The sequence below is a fragment of the Entelurus aequoreus genome, linkage group LG11 (assembly GCF_033978785.1).
Source record: "Entelurus aequoreus isolate RoL-2023_Sb linkage group LG11, RoL_Eaeq_v1.1, whole genome shotgun sequence".
Classification (NCBI taxonomy): Eukaryota; Metazoa; Chordata; class Actinopteri; order Syngnathiformes; family Syngnathidae; genus Entelurus; species Entelurus aequoreus.
In genome coordinates this window covers 34,050,393-34,074,095 of record NC_084741.1, presented here as the reverse complement: position 1 = coordinate 34,074,095, position 23,703 = coordinate 34,050,393, and the positions used below count along the sequence as shown (strand labels likewise).

General features: G+C 40.6%; 1 protein-coding gene across 3 annotated transcripts; it reads left to right on the top strand.

Moving 5' to 3' along the window:
- Positions 1-13: 13 nt before the first annotated feature.
- On the top strand, positions 14-21,531 carry LOC133660026 (2-hydroxyacyl-CoA lyase 1-like). 3 transcript variants are annotated; one of them, XM_062063049.1, is made up of 18 exons: positions 1,080-1,098; positions 4,485-4,567; positions 7,347-7,451; positions 7,525-7,565; positions 7,664-7,744; positions 10,185-10,257; positions 10,331-10,408; positions 10,560-10,654; positions 10,723-10,835; positions 10,913-11,048; positions 14,200-14,305; positions 14,492-14,575; positions 14,663-14,764; positions 16,836-16,990; positions 18,766-18,924; positions 20,288-20,395; positions 20,476-20,662; positions 21,359-21,528. In XM_062063049.1, exons 2-18 carry the CDS (start codon positions 4,517-4,519, stop codon positions 21,389-21,391), a joined length of 1,707 nt encoding a protein of 568 aa, XP_061919033.1. In that variant the 5' UTR covers positions 1,080-1,098; positions 4,485-4,516; the 3' UTR covers positions 21,392-21,528. The 3 variants fall into 3 exon arrangements, with proteins under 3 accessions (XP_061919031.1, XP_061919033.1, XP_061919032.1); XM_062063048.1 differs by lacking the exon at positions 1,080-1,098 and adding an exon at positions 4,114-4,431 and having other exon boundaries at positions 21,359-21,529; XM_062063047.1 differs by lacking the exon at positions 4,485-4,567 and having other exon boundaries at positions 14-1,098; positions 21,359-21,531.
- The last annotated feature ends 2,172 nt before the right edge of the window (positions 21,532-23,703 follow it).

Here is a 23,703-nt window from a genome sequence, read left to right as displayed (position 1 = left end):
TGTTGGTCAGACGCCGAGATGAGCGGTCGCACCCTCTTCCGCTCCCGATCGGGAATCCAAACAACTGCTCGGATTATCCCACACTTCCTCCTTTTTCTACTGTGGATTACGGATTTATATTTTAAACCTCCTCGGATACTCTACCCTCTTGAAAATGAGAGTCGAGAACGCGAAATGGACATACACAGTGACTTTTATCTCCACGACAATATATCGGCGAAGCACCTTGGCTTCGGAGCTAACGTGTTAGCATCGTGCTTGTCTGCACATCGAGGCAGAAGAAACATGCCCCTGACTGGAAGGATAGACAGAAAGTCAATAATACTACTATTACTTCTACTATCAGGAGACACTGAACTCAACCCTGGACCTGCAACAACACGGTTAATGTTGTCCCGACTGGCGAAGACTAGCAATGCTACTGCTAGCGTCGCCATCGAAGCTAACTCGGCTACCGGCTCGTCTCAGCTCAAGCTTACCTGTGCTCCTGCGGTCGGCGGCTCGGCGGAGGACTTCGCCCCGTTCATCGACACGGTCGGAGGCTCGGCGGCGGCGGTGGAGGACGACCCGGTCATCAGAGAAGGCAGCGACTCAGCGGCGGTGAACGACGCGGCGGCTGCGGTGGACGGCGACCCAGACATCGGTGATTGCGGGGAACTGCACGAGATGGCGGGGGTCCACGCGACCTCTCCCCGGTCCCGGACGGCCGAGGACGCGCCATACACAGGATTTAGAGACGCCTTTACACAAACATTTTCGTTATTCTCTTCCTCTTTGTCTTCAAAAAAGCCCGCCAAAAGGAAACCCAACCCATCCCCCAGCAACCCTACCTGGCCTCCTCCTCCCTCTCCCTCCCCTCCCCCTTTCTCTCCCTCCCCCTTCACCTGGAGGACGATCAATATGTCTCTCTCTCCTCTCTCTCCTTGCTCTTCAACTGCAACAGCAATAATAACCAACAATTTTTCTGGTCAGTACCACAACACAGCGGACTCTGATGCTCTTTTTGGTTCCAGTGGACTACACATCATCCACCTTAATGTGAACAGCCTCTCTGGAGCCAAACTCGACCAAATCAGAGAAATGTTCCTCAACACGAAGGTAAAAATCTTGTGTTTCTCTGAAACCAAATTTGATCAAAGTATTTCTGACTCAGAGATAGAAATACAAAACTTTTCGGTTATCAGAAAGGATAGGAATAAACACGGTGGGGGCGTTTGTATGTATATTCACCAGGATATTAAATACATAACTCGCACTGATCTTAACCACAATAACCTGGAATCTGTGTGGGCGGAAATCAAATTTAAAAATGCTAAGCCGGTACTAATAGGGACTGTTTATAGACCCCCTAATCAGAGTGATTTCTATGGGGCTTTGGAAGAATGCTTGGCGGGGACAGACAACATGGAGAAAATTATAACTGGGGATCTGAACACAGATATTCAACGCAAAGATGCGCCTGTCTTCAGATCCTTCAGCAAGTTTTGTAATCTGCACGGTCTTTCCCAGCTAATAGCGCTACCCACAAGGGTGTGTGATTCCACCCAATCAACCATAGATCTCATTCTCACTTCAGACCGGCCTAAAATAAAAAATAGTGGGGTCATGATCTGTGGTCTTAGCGACCACTATCTAACCTTCTGCACCCGTAAAATAGCTAAACCTAAAGCCAATGGCCACATAACAGCCCAATCCAGATCCCTCAAAAAATACTCCAATGACAATTTCAATTTAAAATTAGATGAGTGGGACTGGTCCCCTGTGCTCGCGAGCAACCTGGTCGATGTCGCTTGGGATCGCTTCAAAACGGCGTTCCTAAAGATACTAAATGACATGGCTCCCGTGAAAACAGTCAGGATCAAAGCCCGCTCGGAACCATGGATGAATCCGGACCTATTAGCTGCCATAAAAGACAGAGACAGGAAATACTCTGAATACCAAAAATGTAAAACAGAAGTAGATAAACAACCCAATAATATCAACCTCAAATTACTCCTTTCAACTCTCAAAAAGCAATGCAATAAATTAAGAAATAAGTCAACCAACCTGACTAAATCCTTAAAAAAAAATTACATTAACGACAAAATAGAGGAAAACACGAATAAGCCACGTGAGCTCTGGAAAATTCTCAACAACCAGCTTCCTGGTTGCAGCCAGAAACTTAAAACAAGACTCACCAACATCAGCATCAAGGAGGGTGACTCCCTCATTACAGACAAAATGGAGGTAGCTAGCAGACTTAACGCCTTTTTCACCAGCATAGCTGCAACTCTTGTCAACAAGCTGCCCCACCACTCTGGTCGCTTTGGTGTAGAACACATTAAAGCCTTCTACAGAAAGCTAGGAGTATCCAACAATGATTTCAAATTAGAAATGGTCACAGCTGATGAGGTGTTTAAAAAATTGAGTGCGCTCCACCCTAACAAGGCCACCGGCCTTGATAATATTCCCTCCAGATTCCTCAGGGACTCTGCCTCCATCATTGCCCCGATCATCACGCACATAATAAACCTATCAATTACACAAGGCCAAGTACCAAAAGATTTTAAGATAGCAAGAGTAACTCCCCTCTTTAAAAAAGGAAGCAAATTGGAACCTGGCAACTACCGACCTGTTTCTATTCTCAGCTCCATTTCGAAAGTAATGGAGAAAATAGTTTATGAACAGGTCGATAGTTACCTTGCCACTAATAAACTCATGTACAAATTCCAATCCGGCTTCAGAACTAACCACTCCACTGACACATGCCTTCTCTATCTGACCGACCACATCAAACATGAGGTGGACGCGGGCAAATACTGCGGCATGGTCATGCTGGACCTTCAGAAGGCCTTTGACACCGTTAACCACGCTATACTGTTGGATAAGCTCAGAGCAATCGGATTTAACAAAACCTCTTGGAGCTGGATGCAGTCTTACTTGGAGGGGAGGGAGCAGGTGGTAGAGGTGAACGGCACCGTGTCCCCCCCCCTCTCGGTGAGCTGTGGAGTCCCCCAAGGCAGTATATTGGGACCTTTACTGTTCCTAATATACATAAACGACATGTCATCGGCATGTGACTGTGAATTGTTTTTGTTTGCGGATGACTCTGCCCTGCTGGTATCCGGCAAGGACAAGTCACAGGTGGAGAAAATCCTCAGTGCTGAGCTCTGTAGAACCTGCACCTGGCTCGCTGACAACAAGCTATCCATCCACTTGGGTAAAACAGAATCCATCCTGTTTGGGTCCCACATCAAACTTAAGAGAGTCAATCACTTCACCATAAAAGTAGGTGACAGTGTCATCACCAGGAAAGATGAGGTCACCTACCTAGGTTCCATTCTAGAGGCTAACCTTTCCTGTGATAAAATGGCAACCAAGGTAATCAAAAAGGTTAACCAACGAACGAGATTTCTCTACAGAATTTCCTCTCTGGTCAACAAAAGCACCTTGAGGATTCTGGCGGGAACTCTCGTTCAACCCTTTTTCGATTACGCATGCACCTCCTGGTACCCTAGCACCTCCAAAACCCTCAAATCTAAACTCCAAACATCTCAGAACAAGCTAGTCAGGTTACTTCTAGACCTCCACCCCAGATCCCACCTCACTCCTACCCACTTCTCTAAAGTGGGCTGGCTCAAGGTGGAGGACAGAGTTAAACAACTTGCACTGAGCCTAGTCTATAAAATCCGCTACACCTCCCTGATACCGAAGTACATGTCAAACTACTTCCTTAACGTAAATGACCGCCATAACCACAACACCAGGGGGTGCTCCACTAACCACGTTAAACCCAGATTCCGAACTAACAAAGGTCTTAACTCATTCTCTTTCTATGCCACATCAATGTGGAATGCGCTCCCAACAGGTATAAAAGAAAGGGCATCTCTATCCTCCTTCAAAACCGCTATAAAAGTTCACCTCCAGGCAGCTACAACCCTAAACTAACACCCTCCCCGGATTGCTAATAATCAAATGTAAACAATCAAATGCAGATTCTTTTTCTTATGCCTTCTGATCTCTCTCTCTCTCTCTCTCTCTCTATGTCCACTACTTGATGTCCATATCCGCACCCCCCCACCCCACCCCCCCTCCACACTCCTGATTGTAAATAATGTAAATAATTCAATGTGATTATCTTGTGTGATGACTGTATTATGATGATAGTATATATGATAGTATATATCTGTATCATGAATCAATTTAAGTGGACCCCGACTTAAACAAGTTGAAAAACTTATTCGGGTGTTACCATTTAGTGGTCAATTGTACGGAATATGTACTTCACTGTGCAACCTACTAATAAAAGTCTCAATCAATCAATCAATCAAACGTTTACAAGTGCGTGCTGCTCTTGCATGCGCTTTTACGGAGTCTCTGGACGTATACAGCGTCTCCTCTCATTGGCTCACACCCCGGAAGTGATCGACATGGGAGCGGACAGAGTTCAGAGTACGGTTCTTTTAAGTTGTTATGATTCTGAATAGTTACTAACTATAATACAGTTATCTTGAAAAGCAGCCGTTACGGGACAACTATGGAGGAAGTGACAGGAGCTGAACTCATTGCTGAGTCGCTTAAAAATCAGGTATGTATCTTAAAAATATATACTTTTTTAAACCTCAAACGACTGTCATTGCCCTCCCCGCAATTATTAAATGAAACTGGAAGTTGAGTAAACAACTCAATACATGTTTATTTTAAATATTGTTTTTTGCATATGCGTTAAAGTTCATCAACTGTGTCAGACTGAGGTAGCGCTATTTTGGCAACTACGGGGTCCCGTGAGGTCCATTTTTTATGTGATTGTAATAAGTTAAAGGCCTACTGAAATTATTATTTTTTTTATTTAAACGGGGATAGCAGATCTATTCTATGTGTCATACTTGATCATTTCGCGATATTGCCATATTTTTGCTGAAAGGATTTAGTATAGAACAACGACGATAAAGATTGCAACTTTTGGTATCTGATAAAAAAAAGGCTTGCCCCTACCGGAAGTAGCGTGACGTAGTCAGTTGAACATATACGCAAAGTTCCCTATTGTTTACAATGATGGCCGCATGAAGTGAGAGAGATTCGGACAATTTCCCCATTAATTTGAGCGAGGATGAAAGATTTGTGGATGAGTAAAGTGCAAGTGAAGGACTAGTGGGGAGTTGAAGCTATTCAGATAGGGAAGATGCTGTGAGAGCCGGGGGTGACCTGATATTCAGCTGGGAATGACTACAACAGTAAATAAACACAAGACATATATATACTCTATTAGCCACAACACAACCAGGCTTATATTTAATATGCCACAAATTAATCCTGCATAAAAACACCTGCGTGTTTGTTCCGCTAGCTCCTAGCTCCTCTGCTAGCTCCTAGCTCCATAGAACACGCCAATACAATTCAAACACCTGATCAACACACACAATCACTCAGCCCAAAAGACCGTTCACCTAACCCAAGGTTCATAAAGCTTATATATTTTTAAAAAGTTACGTACATACGCAAAAAAAAGTTGCGCACATACGGTCAAGCGATCAAATGTTTAGAAGCCAAAGCTGCATACTCAACAGTAGCACGTCTGCGTCTTTGTCATCCAAATCAAAGTAATCCTGGTAAGATTCTGTGTTGTCCCAGTTCTCTACAGGCGTCTGTGTATCGAAGTCAAAAGTCCTCCTGGTTAGAGTCTCTGTTATCCGACTTCTTCCATCTTGACTGCATCTTTCGGGAATGTAAACAAAGAAGCGCCGGCTGTGTACTGTTGTTGCTGACTACGTTCGAAAAATACGTCCATTTCGCACCGACAACTTTCTTCTTTGCTTGCTCAGCTTCCTTCTCCATAATGCAATGAACATGATTGCAACAGATTCACGAACACAGATGTCCAGAATACTGTGGAATTATGAAATGAAAACAGAGCTTTTTCGTATTGACTTCAATGTGGAAGGCATACCCGTGTTCGCCGGTCTACGTCACGCGCATACGTCATCCTCAGAGGCGTTTCGAACCAGAAGTTTAGCGGCAAATTTAAAATGTCACTTTATAAGTTAACCCGGCCGTATTGGCATGTGTTATAATGTTAAGATTTCATCATTGATATATAAACTATCAGACTGCGTGGTCGGTAGTAGTGAGTTTCAGTAGGCCTTTAAAGTTAAGTTAAAGTACCAATGATTGTCACACACACTAGGTGTGGTGAAATTTGTCCTCTGCATTTGACCCATCCCCTTGTTCACCCCCTGGGAGGTGAGGGGAGCAGTGGGCAGCAGCGGTGCCGCGCCTGGGAATCATTTTTGGTGATTTAACCTCCAATTCCAACCCTTGATGCTGAGTGCCAAGCAGGGAGGTAATGGGTCCCATTTTTTTATAGTCTTTGGTATGACCCGGGGTTTGAACTCACAGTGCAATGTACTCTGCCATGTATTATGAAAACTAAATTGATGAAGTGCTTTTAGAAAACGTCTATAACCAAAACGTAAATTTTAGTCATTCACTTAATACCCTTAAGATATTGATGGTATACTCTAGAACAGTGGTTCTTAACGTTGTTGGAGGTACCGAACCACACCAGTTTCATATGCGCATTCACCGAAAACTTCTTTAGTGAAAAATAAAATGTTTTTTTTTTTTTTCAAATTCAAGACAAACTTATATGTTTTTGGTAACACTTTAGTATGGGGAACATATTCTAAGTAACAAAGACTTAATTTAGAGTTTTTTGGACACTAGGGGAACATATTCTAATTAACAAAGACTTAATTTAGAGTTTTTTTAGACACTAGGGGAACATATACTAAGTAACAAAGGCTTAATTTAGAGGTTTTTTGGACACTAGGGGAACATATTCTAAGTAACAAAGACTTACTTTAGAGTTATTTGTTTAGGGTTAGGTTTAGGGCCAGGGTTAGAGGGTTAGGATTATAATAAGGCAATGCCAAATAAGGCATTAATAAGTACTTAATAATGACTAGTTAAGAGCCAATATGTTACTAATTTGGATGTTAGTAAGCAACTAATTAATGGTGAATATGTTCCCCATACTAAAGTGTTACCATGTTTTATTACTGGTGCACAAAATGAACCGTGCATGAACATCACCTTGTTCAAAGAACAAAACCAACACAGTGCATAAACTCACAACAAATTACACACCTGCAAATCAGTCTGACTTCTGCTGTTGCCGTTTCCGTAATATGCCGATAGGGAGAAGTTTTCATTTACATGATGAGTCGGGTGTGTCTTGACCTCCGCCGAACCCCTAAGCCCGACTCACCGAACCCCTAGGGTTCGATCGAACCCAGGTTAAGAACCACTGCTCTAGAAGTACATTTAAAGTACACAGCTTATATTATTATGTATAAATGTCCCTACAGAAAGTGGAGTACATGTTTGGAATTGTTGGCGTTCCTGTCATTGAAGTAGCCATGGCGGCTCAGGCTGCAGGAATCAAATATGTGGGTATGCGAAATGAACAAGCGGTAAGTAGTGTCTGTAGATATTCTGCTCTCTTTCAATGCATTCTTGTGTTTGATCCAATTCTCCACACATCAGGCATGCTATGCTGCATCCGCCATTGGATACCTCACTGGGCGGTAAGTCGCTGTTAGTCAGTGATCTGAATAATAATAATAATAATACTGAAAGTAGTAGCTTCTGGCTTGAGTCGATGTCCTGTTTTACCTCCATTCAGACCTGGTGCCTGTCTCGTGGTATCTGGACCAGGACTCATTCATGCGCTGGGTGGAATGGCCAACTCTAACATGAACTGCTGGTATAAAATGGCATTTTAATTGTCCATACATTTTTTATGAATTTATGAACTATATGGATGGATGGATAGAACTTTATTGTCATTGTACTTACAAAGTACAACAAGATTACTTTTTAAGGGGTGTCTTAGTTTGAGACCAGGAAATACCTCGAGCAAAGCACATATACATATTATGATATACAACTCGAGACTTGCAACGAGGGGGCAGGGGGCAGGCATCCGGCCCGAAACTGCCGCCATCAGTGGCACTGCTCCGTTTTCGGTCATACCAACCGAGGTGAAGCGACAAAGGCGTGGCATGTGGGGTACGTGTGTGTGGCGTGTATTTTTCGTGGATGTATTTTGTGTGTGTGTAAGCTTGCAGAGTAGCTTTGTTCCGTGACCTTGGTGCTCTTGCATCGTTATCGCGATAACACAGCCAGTCAGTCCAACAGAAGTCATCAAACAACATACAGTATGTGTGTCCATTTAAAACAGCGAAGGAGTTTGTAGCGTTTTTGCTGCACTGTCCTTTTGGGAGAATCTCGAAGCAACAACCTTTCCAGGTCGCTCCAGCTAGTGAAAACAATCCAGATTAGAATGTTCGTGTTTGAGTGAGCGAAAACAAATATAAATGCTCCACTGTAATTGTGTACTTCTGGTCCTCAAATTCATCATACTTTGCCATGCAGAGCAGACGGCATCTCAAAGATGTTGTCCAGTTTGTGATTTAGACCAAAAGTCAGAGTGCCCAAAGCTCTGCCCATCCGTCAATCATTTGTGGCATCTTTGGGGTACCTTAAATCAGTGTTTTTCCACCACTGTGCCGTGAGATACAGTCTGGTGTGCCGTGGGAGATGATCTCATTTCACCTATTTGGGTTAAAAATATTTTTTGCAAAGCAGTAATTATAATCTGCAAATGATGTGTTGTTGTTGAGTGTCGGTGCTGTCTAGAGCTCGGCAGAGTAACCGTGTAGTACTCTTCCATATCAGTAGGTGGCAGCCGGTAGCTAATTGCTTTGTAGATGTCGGAAACAGCGTGAGGCAGCGTGCAGGTAAAAAGGTGTTTAATGCTTAAACAAAAAATAAACAAAAGGTGAGTGCCCCTAAGAAAAGGCATTGAAGCCTAGGGAAGGCTGTGCAGAACGAAACTAAAACTGAACTGGCTACAAAGTAAACAAAAACAGAATGCTGGACGACAGCAAAGAAATACTGTGGAGCAAAGACGGCGTCCACAAAGTACATCCGAACATGACATGACAATCAACAATGTCCCCACAGAGAAAGATAAAAACATACTGAAATATTCTTGACTGCTAAAACAAAGTAGATGCGGGAAATATCGCTCAAAGGAAGACATGAAACTGCTACAGGAAAATACCAAAAAAAGAGAAAAAGCCACCACAATAGGAGTGCAAGACAAGAACTAAAACACTACACACAGGAAAACAGCAATAAACTCCAAATAAGTCAGGGTGTGATGTGACAGGTGGTGACAGTACACCTACTTTGAGACAAGAGCTATAGTGATGCATGCTTGGTTATGGTTTGAATTCATATCCAACACTTGCGACAACGACTTTTTACTGTCAGCTGAGTTTCGTTTTTTAATGATTTCTGCTGGTGGTGTGCCTCCGCATTTTTTCAACGCAAAAAATGTGCCTTGGCTCAAAAAAGGTTGAAAAACACTGCCTTAAATGACTGCCAGCATACTCCAACTTGTCCATACACCAGGGCAACGCTTACTCTATCATGATTCCGAATAGGTGTCAATCTTTAAAGTGCTCGACAGAAAGACTCCACTGTGTGTCCAGCAACAACTGTTCCGTCAGGACAGTCAGCTTGTCATCAACAAGATCTTGTCTATTTTAGTTGAAATTCCATCTAATCAATTCGATTGTTTAGGTTTTGGTGAGCAGTGCAAAAAGAGGCTTCAAAAAGTTAAGACAAGACAAAACAAAGACGTAAGCAGTAGAGATAAGGGAGAGAGGGAAGGGAAAGTGTGACGACCGGGTCGCATCGTGGTGCGAGGTGTTCTCCCAAGGATGCAGACGGGCTGGGACACAGCTTGCAGGTAGGAAAATGATTTATTTTAGAACTAAATCAGACAAGAGAAAAACAAAAACGACTAGCATGGGAGCTAGCAAGCAAAATAATCTAGCATGAGAGCTAGCAGGAAGCAAAGTGGTCGTCAGCTGTTGCATGAGAACAAACTAGGAAGCCAGGCAGAGTGCTGCCCGGGCGAAGACTAAATAGCCCTCTGATTAGCGCTCGGGCAACAGGTGCGCGTCCCGAAACGCTAACCAGAGGCAGGTGAGCAAAATCTGCCGTCATGGCAACAGAAACAAAACACACGTGACACTAAACTGTAAACAAACGGTGATCCGAGCAGCGGATCCTAACAGAAAGTGTCTGCCTTCAAAGCGTGCCAGAGAAAATATGTTGCTTCTTTTGCGCAGGCCTGTTATTGTTATTGGGGGATCCTCAGATAGAAACCAAGAGACAGCAGGGGCCTTTCAGGAGTTTCCTCAGGTAATAAAGAGGTTGATATACATTAAGTTTTAAGGATGTTTGGCTTTGCATAAATTCCTTTTCAATTTTGTAGGTGGAAGCGTGTCGTTTGTATAGCAAATTCTCTGCCAGGCCAAGCTCTCTGGAAGCAATCCCTGCAGTAATCGAAAAAGTAAAGTATTACTTATTTGATCATTTATTAGCTTGGTATTAAACATAGATGAGCATACATTTTAGTAGTTTAGTAGTTAGAACTAATGCCATACTGTATAGTATGCCATTCTAATACTAATAGTGGCACTATCATCTTTTGTTGTTTATAGGCTATTCGCACAAGCATCTATGGGCGTCCAGGCGCTTCTTATGTGGACATTGCAGGGGACATGGTGAATGCCAAAGTGGACAGAAGCAGAGTCAGGTTTGTAAGATTGTTTTCTCTTTGGTGATGGTGGCAAAAGCATGCAGTAAATGTTGTTTCTCCTGCAGATTGGTAAACTGTTGTCCGCCTCCTCCCATCTGTCTGGCTGACCACAATGCAGTGACAGAGGCTATCGCTGTACTGAAATCCGCCAAAAGACCTTTAGTCATAATTGGCAAAGGTATGAACATATGAAAGTTTGCCACATGTTTTTAATAAGAGATGCTGCCTTTCTTAGTTGTATGTCGTGGCCAACAGGTGCAGCATATGGCCGAGCAGAAGCCGTCCTGAGGGACTTTGTGGAATTGAGCCAACTGCCATTCCTTCCCACACCCATGGGCAAAGGAGTGCTGCCCGATGACCACCCCAATTGTGTGGCGGCTGCCCGATCAAGGTTCAACAAAGTTTCTATTCAAACACATCCCTCTGGAATCTCTTAGAGAACAGTTTTTGTCCCATTTCACCATCAGGCACTTTGTTGGGTATACATATTCACAATTATCTGGAAATGTACATATTATATTTACTCAAATTCCTGTTATGTATCATAAAAAAAACTTTTCAACACAAAAAGTCCTATTAAGTTGGACTGTCACACTGGACTGATTGTAAGCAGTGGACTTCATAAAGGAATTGTAATTAGGGATGTCCGATAATGGCTTTTTTGCCGATATCCGATATTCCGATATTGTCCAACTCTTAATTATCGATACCGATATCAACTGATACCGATATATACAGTCGTGGAATTAACACATTATTATGCCTAATTTGGACAACCAGGTATGGTGAAGATAAGGTCCTTTTTAAAAAAATTAATAAAATAAAATAAGATAAATCATTTAAAAACATTTTCTTGAATAAAAAAGAAAGTAAAACAATATGAAAACAGTTACATAGAAACTATTAATTAATGAAAATGAGTAAAATTAACGGTTAAAGGTTAGTACTACTAGTGGACCAGCAGCACGCACAATCATTTGTGCTTACGGACTGTATTGATATATATTGATATATAATGTAATAATGTAATCTCTAATTGTAATCATGGGAGGCTTGGGCCGATTACAAATTTGATGAATGATACTGTATATTGTCCCTTAGATTATTGCAGATAAACAATATTGTTGTCAGCATTATTCTGAAAAAAAAAATTAAGCACTAATGTAATCATAATATAGCATAATAATTATGCAAGTAACCCTTTCATATGCAATAAACTTTTGTTTCTCATTAGTATTTTTTTACCATGGAAGGTCAATAACTTTTAACTGTCCTAAATAAGTACCGTAATTTCCGGACTATAAGCCGCACCTGACTATAAGCCGCACCAGCTAAATTTAGGGGGAAATACAGATTGCTCCATATATAAGCCGCACCCGACTATAAGCCGCAGGGTTTTGATGTGTAATTAGCGTAGTATATAGGGGTTCCTGCTACCACGGAGGGGATTGTCGGGACAGAGATGACTGTTTGGGAACGCAAAGCGTCCCATTTATTAACAATAAATCTTTCAATCATTCAATCAAACTTTCACATCTTTGACATGGCGAACAGCATTCGTGCAGAGTACAAATAATACAACGGTGCAAAGTAATACAAAGTGCTCGCCTGTACGTTATCAAAATAACCAGCCTACCGGTATATGAAAAGTCACTCTTTAATCATTGTGTCATCGTCTTCCTCCTGCGTACTAAAACCACCGAAATCCTCTTCGTCGGTGTCGGAGAAGAACAGGCCGTAAATAAGCCGCACCCTTGTATAAGCCGCAGGCACCAGAACGAGGGGAAAAAGTAGCGGCTTATAGTCCGGAAATTACGGTACACAAACATAGACATAAAATGGAATCTCAAGCCCTGGTAGCATAAATTGCACTTCAATAAATACCAAACATCTTGAATTGCATGTTTTCCCCAGTTTCAAAATCTGGGTCGAGTGGTTTGTTTTTTGTTTGTCGTCATCACTTTTCCAAAAAAATTGGCTCCTTCATTTGTGTTGATGGTCATCTTGCTTATTTGTCTTGAAGCCCAAATATTCCCACACTGGGACATTTGTACTTGCAATTATATTTTTGTCTCCTATTTATTGTTACTTTGCTGTGCTTCTCACTAGCAACTAGCGAGGCTCTGTACAAGCATGTGTGTAAGCTAGCGGTCTTGGCTCTGCCCACCGAGACAAATATTGTGCATTACTGGATGACGAGGATTCACTCCATTCGTATAATCCTGCTAATGAATAAATGTGCTCAGAAAACAAAGAGTGAAGATTGGAAATGTCAGACAAAGAAAACAAACACATGGACAATCGGACATATCAATTTATCGATGCCATTATTGAGTTTGGTTTTAATTTACTGTTCGATCAATTGATTAACAATTTCAGATGAAACTCTTCAGATGAAAAATGAAGCAAGTCAGTGTTTCCCAGATATTTATTCATCCCAGATATTTCATGGCGCCCCACCACAAATACATTTTAACGGCCACAATTAGATTTGAAGCTACCCATAATATCCTTGTTCATACCCACATTATTGTGGGATTGTCTGTGAACGCAGCCTGTCCTTACAACTTTTTACAGTAGATGCTATCGTAACTCTGCTTTGTAACACACCCCATAAGCACCTGGTCTACCAGAGAATAAGAAAATGTAGCAGGAACAGGAATCAGTGTGTTGCCAGTATTCATACTCCTCGAAAGTATATTTTTCAAAAAAGCAACTTGCAACAAATTTTGCGACTTATTTGGTCTTATTGGACACTTTTGGAGACTAGCGTGAAAGTGCGTATCGCTCTTCTCCACAAGCAGCAGATTCTGCTGTCTCCCTAACCCAGTGCCACAGATATGTTGTAGTCCAGTGGGAAACACTGTAGGTCTTTAGCCTTTGATAAAAATGTGCTTTCAGTTTGTAAATCAAACCAGGGTCTACAGACAATAGGCGCTTTAATCCAATAATAGCAAGGTGAACCTAATATTGTGCATAAAAATAGAGCTGCAACGATTAATCGATTAATCCGATTAGAAAAAAGCTTTTATTTATATGCTGTTGCTTCGATTAATCGTTTAATGAATGGAACAAATACAAATTAAGCAAATCTGGACTGTGTGTATTGCCCGGAACTTTAAACATGTGGACATGGTCTCCACCCGGCCACTGTAATAGCAGCAATTTATTAATGCACACATGTTAAAAGTGCAATTTCAAATGTTGATAAGATGCATTTATTACAATAAAAGAACATAGGTTATGGAAAATGTTTGTTTATATCAACTATTTTCCCTAAAATACACATTGAGGCTTTAAAGTGTTTTATCTGATTACTTGATTGATCAAACAAACTAATAGATAGATTATTCGATTACTAAAATATTCGGTAGATGCCGCCCAATATAGAATTGTATCTCTATTTTACTCAATGCGAATATTGTCTTTGCATTTTTACACGTAAAGTGGCGGGTTTGTTTGATGCAATGATGTTTTTGGTGATACTCTTTTAGTTATAGTTTTTCACCATGTCCTATGTTTAACCTTTTGCTAAAATGAAGAGCTCTGCTCCAGGCGGATGTTGTGCTACTTCTTGGAGCCCGACTCAACTGGATCCTTCATTTCGGTCTGCCACCTAGATTTGACCCTAATGTCCAGCTCATCCAGGTAAGTGAACAATCAAAATGATTTATGTCTGCAGTTTTCCCCCTTCTTTATGACACTGCAGTTTGGTGCTGGTCTACCACTATTAAGTACATTTTTGTTTACTGTTACCTGCACAATGGTCCAAATTTGAAATGTATTTAGCGCTCATTGGCTGCATTTAATATTATTAATACGTACTATCCTTAGGTTGACCTCTGTCCTGAGGAGATGGGGAACAATGTAAGGCCTGCTGTCGCTCTCCTGGGGGACGTAAATGCTGTTGTCAATCAGGTACGTAAGGCACAAACAGATTCATATAATTGCACCTTAAAATACCATCTCTTGTGTTATATTCAATTATTCTCCTTTCTCCTTCAGCTGCAAGAGGGTATTGTTAAAGATGGCTGGAAGTATCCCTCTGACACAATATGGTGGAGCGTACTAAAGCAGAAAATTGCAGCCAATGCAAAAATCACAAACGTGAGTATATGGTTTAAGTTTATTTTGAACAGGCATACTGCTACAGCATGATACATCAGAATTTCCAGTTTTAGAAACAAACAGTTTCTATAGAACTTATCTATACAGGCAATGACAAATTACATTTATGTAACAGACACCACCTATAAGCCACTGAAAAGTCTTAACATTCAAAATGTGAGGTTTCAATTCAATTATTTGAATTCAAAGCTAATTGGCTCCACTGCACAGGATGTTAAAATGGAATTACAGGAAGTGGAATTACATTTATTGCAATTAAAAGAAAATCATTTTATCCAAGTTAACATGAATAATGTGTCACATTCAACAAAGGTTTTGGCTTAGATACTAAAAAAACCTTACAAACACTAAAACATAACCCACATTCCCTCTATTTTAAATACTTGGATACAATAAGGCATTCTGAGGAATAAAGTATTTTTCCACCATTTTTCATCATTTGAAAGTTATAATATATCAAATTTAATAATCTGTTTTACAGAAGATCATTTTATTATTAATTGTCAGTGAAATGTAATTAAATCAATATAATGTGTACATGAGGTTCATAGTAATATTTCTATGAAATTTGTAAAACAGTTCATACTATGAAATAGGGTTGTTTCAATTGCTTTGATTTTACTGACGTCATGTTAGGCTCACGTCCTGCTTATTGAGAATGTGTTTCAATGGATACTGGGTGCCATTTAGCCTTTATCGAAGAAAAAATGCCCTATGCTTGTGTTGTTTTCGGCTGTACAAATTGTTCAAATCGCGAAAAGGATAAACATTCTTCAGAGTTCCTCGAGAGGTAATCAAAAAGGGCGGAAGAGTGAAAGATTTTAGGAAACGACAACGAGAAATTGAGCTCACACTCCAGTGCAAGGGAGCAGAGTTGAAGAATGCATACGTTTGCAGTGATCTAAGGAGGTTAATTTGTGTCTTCATTACGGAAGCGTTTGAATTTTGTAAACTGAATTTTTTACATCAAATTATGAATTCAATGTTTTGAAAAAATTCAGGGTATAAAAATGTTGTGTAAAATATTTCAGTGTAAACAAATTCAGTGCTGAACAATTCAGTGTTGAAAAATTTGCTGCTTCAAAAAGCAAGACTCACTTCCGGTAAAATAAGGCTGAAGCAATCGATCCTGTCTCAGAACCTGCCAATGAGGTGTACATTTTGAAGTCACGTAACACGGGTCTTGCAAAACAGCATAAAAAAGCAGTTAACTGGGCTACCTGGAAATAATACAACATAATAAACACTTCAATGTAGCCCGCTATGCTATTTTATTTTATTTTATTTTTTATCTTTTTGTCATTAAAAAAATACAATCATGTGTGCTTACGGACTGTATCCCTCCAGACTGTATTGATCTATATTGATATATAATGTAGGAACCAGAAATATTAAATGGGGGAGGGAGGTTTTTTGGGTTGGTGCACTAATTGTAAGTGTATCTTGTGTTTTTTATGTTGATTTAATACAAATTAAAAAAAATAATACTTTTTAAAAAAATGTAAATTATTTTTTAATTTCTTGTGCGGCCCGGTACCAATCAATCCACGGACCGGTACCGGGCCGCGGCCCGGTGGTTGGGGACCACTGTTGTACAGTATTCGTTACTAACGATGCTGTAAAAAAATTTTATAAATGTAATTTTTGTGTGTTGGTATCGACTTGGTATTGATACTTCTGACAACCCCACTTACTGTAGAGAATGATTCTGAAATACACAAAAATCATCAACTGTAACTTCATGGAATTTCAATTCTACTTCCTTTAATTGGAATTTGAATTGCAATTGTATTTCCTGTTCCTGTTCCAAATAATGGAATTCAATTGGAATTTGGAGACATTCACAATTAATAGTGTAATTTTGCACACATTTGGTCTTATCCTAAAGATCTTTTTTTATCATACTTAATTAAATATTTCTTGTGTGCTGTGTGCTATTCGAGGAAATACAAAATTACCATATGTTAACATATGGCATTCTATCATTTTCAGATTTAGGGTATCGCTTCACCAATAGGCTCTTTGTCCTTCCTCTCATTCATGTCTCCAGGCGTTTGCTCTGCGGTCAACGTTGCCTATGAACTACTACACAGTGTTTCACCACGTCTCCCAGCTGCTGCCACACGATTGCATCATCGTCAGCGAGGGCGCCAACACTATGGACATTGGACGCACTATGTTGAGTAACTACTTACCACGGCACAGGTAAACATACAAAACCCAAAACCAGTGAAGTTGGCACGATGTTTAATTCGTAAATAAAAACAGAATACAATGATTTGCAAATCCTTTTCAAATTACATTCAATTGAATACATTACAAAGACAAGATATTTAATGTTCGAACTGAGAAACTTAATTTTTTTTGCAAATAATCATTAACTTAGAATTTAGTGGCAGCAACACATTGCAAACAAGTTGGCACAGGGGCATTTTTACCACTGTGTTACATTGCCTTTCCTTTTAACAACACTCAGTAAACGTTTGGGAACTGACGAGACCAATTTTTGAAGCTTTTCAGGTGGAATTCTTTCCCATTCTTGCTTGATGTACAGCTTAAGTTGTTCAACAGTCCGGGGTCTCTTTTGTGGTATTTTAGGCTTCATATTGCGCCACACATTTTCAATGGGAGACAGGTCTGGACTACAGGCAGGCCAGTCTAGTACCCACACTCTTTTACTATGAAGCCACGCTGTTGTAACACGTGGCTTGACATTGTCTTGCTGAAATAAGCTGATAACGTTGCTTGAATGGCAACATATGTTGCTCCAAAACCTGTATGTACCTTTCAGCATTAATGGTGCCTTCACAGATGTGTAAGTTACCCATGCCTTGGGCACTAATACACCCCCATACCATCACAGATGCTGGCTTTTCAACTTTTCGCCTATAACAATGGTTATTTTTCTCTTTGGTCCGGAGGACACAACGTCCACAGTTTCCAAAAACAATTTGAAATGTGGACTCGTCAGACCACAGAACACTTTTCCACTTTGCATCAGTCTATCTTAGATGAGCTCGGGTCCAGCGAAGCCGGCGGCGTTTCTGGGTGTTGTTGATAAATGGCTTTTGCTTTGCATAGTAGAGTTTTAACTTGCACTTACAGATGTAGCGACGAACTATAGTTACTGACAGTGGTTTTCTGAAGTGTTCCTGAGCCCATGTGGTGATATCCTTTACACACTGATGTCGCTTTTTGATGCAGTTTCGCCTGAGGGAGCGAAGGTCCGTAATATCATCGCTTAAATGCAGTGATTTCTTCAGATTCTCTGAACCTTTTGATGATATTACGGACCGTATATTGTGAAATCCCTAAATTCCTTGCAATAGCTGGTTGAGAAATGTTGTTCTTAAACTGTTTAACAATTTGCTCACACATTTTTTCACAAAGTGGTGACCCTTGCCCCATCCTTGTTTGTGAATGACTGAGCATTTCATGGAAGCTGCTTTTATACCCAATCATGGCACCCACCTGTTCCCAATTAGCCTGTTCACCTGTGGGATATTACAAATAAGTGCTTGATGAGCATTCCCCAACTCTGCCACTTGTGCCAGCTTTTTTGAAACATGTTGCAGGCATCAAATTACAAATGAGCTTGTATTTGCAAAAAATAACGTTTTCCAGTTCGAACGTTACGTATCTTGTCTTTGCAGTCTATTCAATTGAATATAGGTTGAAAAGGATTAGCAAATCATTGTATTCTGCTTTTATTTACGATTTACACAATGTGCCAACTTCACTGGTTTTGGGTTTTGTAGTTAATTTATAGATTGGGCGGCAGAATGACTTATACATGTTATGTAGAAGCATCTTTCCATTTTCTACACCTAACACTCATAAGGATTCTTTCTGGAGATAGCAAGCGCATGCATATAACCCTCAGAAAACAGTTTTTTACATCACATCATCTTTTTAAAGTCTTTGTGCATCAAGTGTGAGTCCAAATGGAAATGTTGTGCTTATTCCTGATAACATTCCAGGTTAGACGCTGGCACATTTGGAACTATGGGAGTGGGCCTTGGCTTCGCTATAGCTGCAGCGGCTTTGGAAAAAAGCAAAACAAAAGGCAGGAGGATCGTCTGTGTGGAAGGAGACAGTGCCTTTGGCTTCTCTGGCATGGAGGTTGAAACCATGTGCAGGTAGTCAAAGCAAACTTTGATTATTTTTTGATGCTACAGTGGTACCTCAACTTAAGAGTGTTTTGTGATAAGAGCTGTCTGTCGGCTTTAAGTTGGAAGCAAAAATTTAATTACAAGCATTAATTGGAAAAAGATCCGCCCAAAACATATGGTCTTGCCTGCTAGCATTAGCCTAAAGTTAGTGATGGACATAACTTTTTTTCTCCAAGCACGGGAAGGATGGAAGTGAGTGTGAAGTATAGTGCTAAAAAGAAGAAGCAGTTGATATACATTAAATAAAGAAGGAAATCATCAAAAACAGGACTGCACTTCGTTTGTACTGGCAAGTTCCTAGTCTAGAAACTTGTCCGTACTTGTCAGAATTTTCAACGGGAGCGCCCCTCGAAGTCGTATTTGCTACTTGGGAAGGCGGAGCAAGTAGGCTGCTCTGAAAGTAAACAATAATACATATAATATAATAGAAGCTTCTATAATATCCCTTATCAGCACTTCTGATTAGTTTTTTTCACACTAAATGACCCATATAAGATGACTGGATGAGTGTTTACGTACTGTACATACTGTATATGGTAACGTTACTGTAGTATAAACAACATGTGTTTTCTACGTTCTACATCTCTAGCAAAAGCGTCTCTGTTTCTTTTTTTCGTGTGTGAAGGTTGCAGAAGGAGTGCTTATTTACCCATTTGTTGTTTATATTCAGATAAGGCAATTGCAAGAATAACTTTAGTGGATGTGCCCATCTTGATTTCCGGCCTTGTAACTGGAAAGATCATAACTCGGCTGTGACATCATTCGCAGCTCCGACTTCCAACCTCCGAAGTAAACTGAACGCACCATTAGTGTGTCACCAACTTGGTAAAGAAAGTAGAGCGTATCACTGCGAGTCTGCACCGTACTGAAGCAGAATGAGTCTAATGCCAGTCAAGGACATTAAAATGATATTCAAACGGCGGACATTTATCCCATTAAAATATGGAAAACCTACTGATGGTTTCTTTGACAGAGAAACAGCTGAAAGGCTGTACAATATTATTACATTAATTTATAAAACTACAGTAGTTGTTTGTAGCACATTATATTGTATTGGTTTTAATACAATATTTCTTATCTAAAAGTTTGTTTTTCTTTTTAAAAAACGTGTTATATCTTAAGATGGTGCGGTTTTGGGGGGGTAGTGGGGCAATCACATTAGATTGATTTCAATTAATTTCATTGGGAGAAGTTGATTTTAAATACAAGTGCTTTGAGTTAAGAGCTCTGTCATACAACCAATTAATCTTGTAAATTGAGGTTCTACTGGATTGATTTCTATATATGCCTCACTCTTTTACAGCGTCTATGTTTATATTTTGTTCAATAGGTATAGCCTACCTGTGGTGGTGATCGTGGTGAATAATAACGGTATATACAGCGGAGTAGACCCTGAGACATGGAAAGAAATGGCAGCCATGGGAGATCTGACCAGCATGTAAGACACTTCTTAAATCAAATGCTTTCTTGCAATTGTGCTCCGTTAAACTTGCTCATTGTTGTCGTGCATATGATCAGAGCGCCTCCTGTGACCCTCCTGCCTGAGGCGCGCTACGACCAGGTCATGTCTGCTTTTGGCGGCCGCGGTTTCCTGGTAAGGACGGTGGAGGAGCTGCAAAGTGCCTTGCAGCTCAGCTTGAGTGACTGGGAGAGACCCAGTCTGATCAACGTGCTCATCGACCCTTCCTCAGACAGAAAGCAGCAGGTATGTAACCACTGCACATTGTAACCTAATCCCATGAGAATTGGGGTAACTATGGTTACATTAACTTTAACAACTATCAAGTTGCAGTTCTACTTAACTCCTGTAGGGGACAGTAGCACACTTTCCATGGTTTAAACCCACACAAAGTTTTCTGATATACATTAAAAATATGTCTTACTACTTTCCTACCAACATGGAAAGAAGCAAACTGACAGCACCAAACTTGTATTTGCTGACAACCAATTACAATGCCTAATAAAGTTACAGGAAGTAATAAAAACAAGGGTTGCAGCTGTGCTGCTAGTTGGAATCAAAATCATCAGCGTTCCGGTTAGTGATTAATAAAGAGCAACAAGCGGCTCAATGTTTATTTGACTCTGCATGTGTCCCTGAGCGGTAATCCCTCCTCTCCACAGGTGCACAGTAGAGCTGCTCCTTTCCACTCAACAATCTCTCCATTTCACATCAACCTGACCTTTCTATTTATAGCTCCCTTATAATTAGAAAGTGGGGCCTTCTGTGTTTATGTTGAATGTATCCATGCAACACTCCTTGCAGGCTTGCATGTATACATGCAGGTGTTGGAAGGTTCCATTTAGGCACTAAGCTCTATTGTAGCCTTCTCCTTTTCTTTGTCTGTCTGCCCAACAATCAGAATCCTAATTTTTCTATCCGAATGTTTTTCTCTATTTGCAGGAGTTTCCTTGGCTGACCCGTTCCAACTTGTAGACTCAAACCTTTCCACTAAAACCCCTGAAAACTGAAGAATGTAATATGTTCCAATAATGACTACAATATATTTTGAATGTAAAACATTTTTTTTAATAAATAACGCCACAATAAAACAAATTTATATCCAAGAAACTTAATTTTTTTTGCAAATAATCATTAACTTAGAATTTAATGGCAGCAACACATTGCAAAAAAGTTGGCACAGGGGCATTTTTACCACTGTGTTACATGGCCTTTCCTTTTAACAACACTTAGTAAACGTTTGGGAACTGAGGAGACCAATTTTTGAAGCTTTTCAGGTGGAATTCTTTCCCATTCTTGCTTGATGTACAGCTTAAGTTGTTCAACAGTCCGGGGCCTCTGTTGTGGTATTTTAGGTTTCATATTGCGCCACACATTTTCAATGGGAGACAGGTCTGGACTACAGGCAGTCTAGTACCTGCACTCTTTTACTATGAAGCCACGCTATTGTAACACGTGGTTTGGCATTGTCTTGCTGAAATAAGCAGGGGCGTCCATGGTAACGTTGCTTGGATGGAAACATATGTTGCTCCAAACCCTGTATGTACCTTTCAGCATTAATGGTGCCTTCACAGATGTATAAGTTACCCATGCCCTGTTCACTAATACACCCCAATACCATCACAGATGTTGGCTTTTGAACTTTGCGCTTATAACAATCCGGATGGTTCTTTTCCTCTTTGGTCCGGAAGACACGACGTCCACAGTTTCCAAAAACAATTTGAAATGTGGACTCGTCAGACCACAGAACACTTTTACACTTTGCATCAGTCCATCTTAGATGAGCTCAAGCCCAGCGAAGCCGGCATCATTTCTGGGTGTTGTTGATAAATGGTTTTGCATAGTAGAGTTTTAACTGGCACGACAAACTGTAGTTACTGCCAGTGGTTTTCTGAAGTGTTCCTGAGCCCATGTGTGGATATCCTTTACACACTGATGTCGGTTTTTGATGCAGTACCGCCTGAGGGATCGAATGTCAGTAATATCATCGCTTACGTGCAGTGATTTCTCCAGATTCTCTGAACCTTTTGATGATATTACAGACCGTAGATGGTGAAATCCCTAAATTCCTTGCAATAACTCGTTGTGAAATGTTGTTCTTGAACTGTTCGACAATTTGCTCACGCATTTGTTCACAAAGTGATGACCCTCGCCCCATCCTTGTTTGTAAGTGACTGAGCATTTCATGGGAGCTGCTTTTATACCCAATCATGGCACCCACCTGTTCCCGATTAGCCTGTTCACCTGTGGGATGTTCCAAATAAGTGTTTGATGAGCATTCCTCAACTTTCTCAGTCTTTTTTGCCACTTGTGCCAGCTTTTTTGAAACATGTTGCAGGCATCAGATTCCAAATGACCTAATATTTGCAAATAACAAAGGTTTCCAGTTCGAACGTTAAGTATCTTGTCTTTGCAGTCTATTCAATTGAATATAGGTTGAAAAGGATTTGCAAATCATTGTATTTTGTTTTTACTTACGATTTACACAACGTGCCAACTTCACTGGTTTTGGGGTTTGTACAAGCAGTCACGAAAGCAACATTTTTGCTGCCGAGCGGACATCCAGGCATGCAGGACACCTCCACAAGCCCTTTGAGTGTGCATTAACGCCGCCATAAAAGGCGAGGTGTGGAAGCGTGCAGAGTACTTCCACATGCATGCAGCCCAGCCTTTGACTAGCGGGATTCATAACTTGGCATAATGCTGGGGAGGACACTGGAGACACTTTTCCTTCCTGGTGAAAGTTCAGCCCAGCGGCAAATTGTGGATCGTGACTCGTTGTTTAATGGGCCTTTGGAAGATTGCAGACTAAAAAATACTGCAAAAATGGGAAAAAAAGAGCAAAAGGGCCAATTGTAAAGCAAAACGCTGAAATGTTGATACTAACAATAACAGTTTTTTTTTGTCTTTTTCGAAAAATGCATATAATGGGCCATTATGCAAGGTATATGTCATCAAACTCCCCAACATACCACCACAAATAGATTGGCAGTTTAATTGTATTGAACTACACAACCAGTTCAACTTTTTTGTATACGACTTGTTACAATAACCAATATGATTTATGCCCAAGCATGCAGATTTTTCTATTAAGAGAGAGTATGTTTAACCAAGAAGTATATACTGCTGTCACATCCCCCTCAAAAGCCTTTGTGGAAAAGCAGATAATTGAAAGTATTTTGGCAATAAAACCAAAATAAATGCCATGGAGTAAAATGATAATACAGTAAGGAAAAATAGTCTCTTAGAATGCTACTAATGTAATTAAATCCGCATAAGATGTCCTG

Coding starts and splice junctions, on each gene's coding strand:
- LOC133660026 (XM_062063047.1), top strand. CDS start 19: ATGAGCGGTCGCACCCTCTTCCGCTCCCGATCGGGAATCCAAACAACT. Junction 10,836..10,912: donor TTTAGTCATAATTGGCAAAG/GTATGAACATAT, acceptor CGTGGCCAACAG/GTGCAGCATATGGCCGAGCA. Junction 20,663..21,358: donor CCTCAGACAGAAAGCAGCAG/GTATGTAACCAC, acceptor CTCTATTTGCAG/GAGTTTCCTTGGCTGACCCG.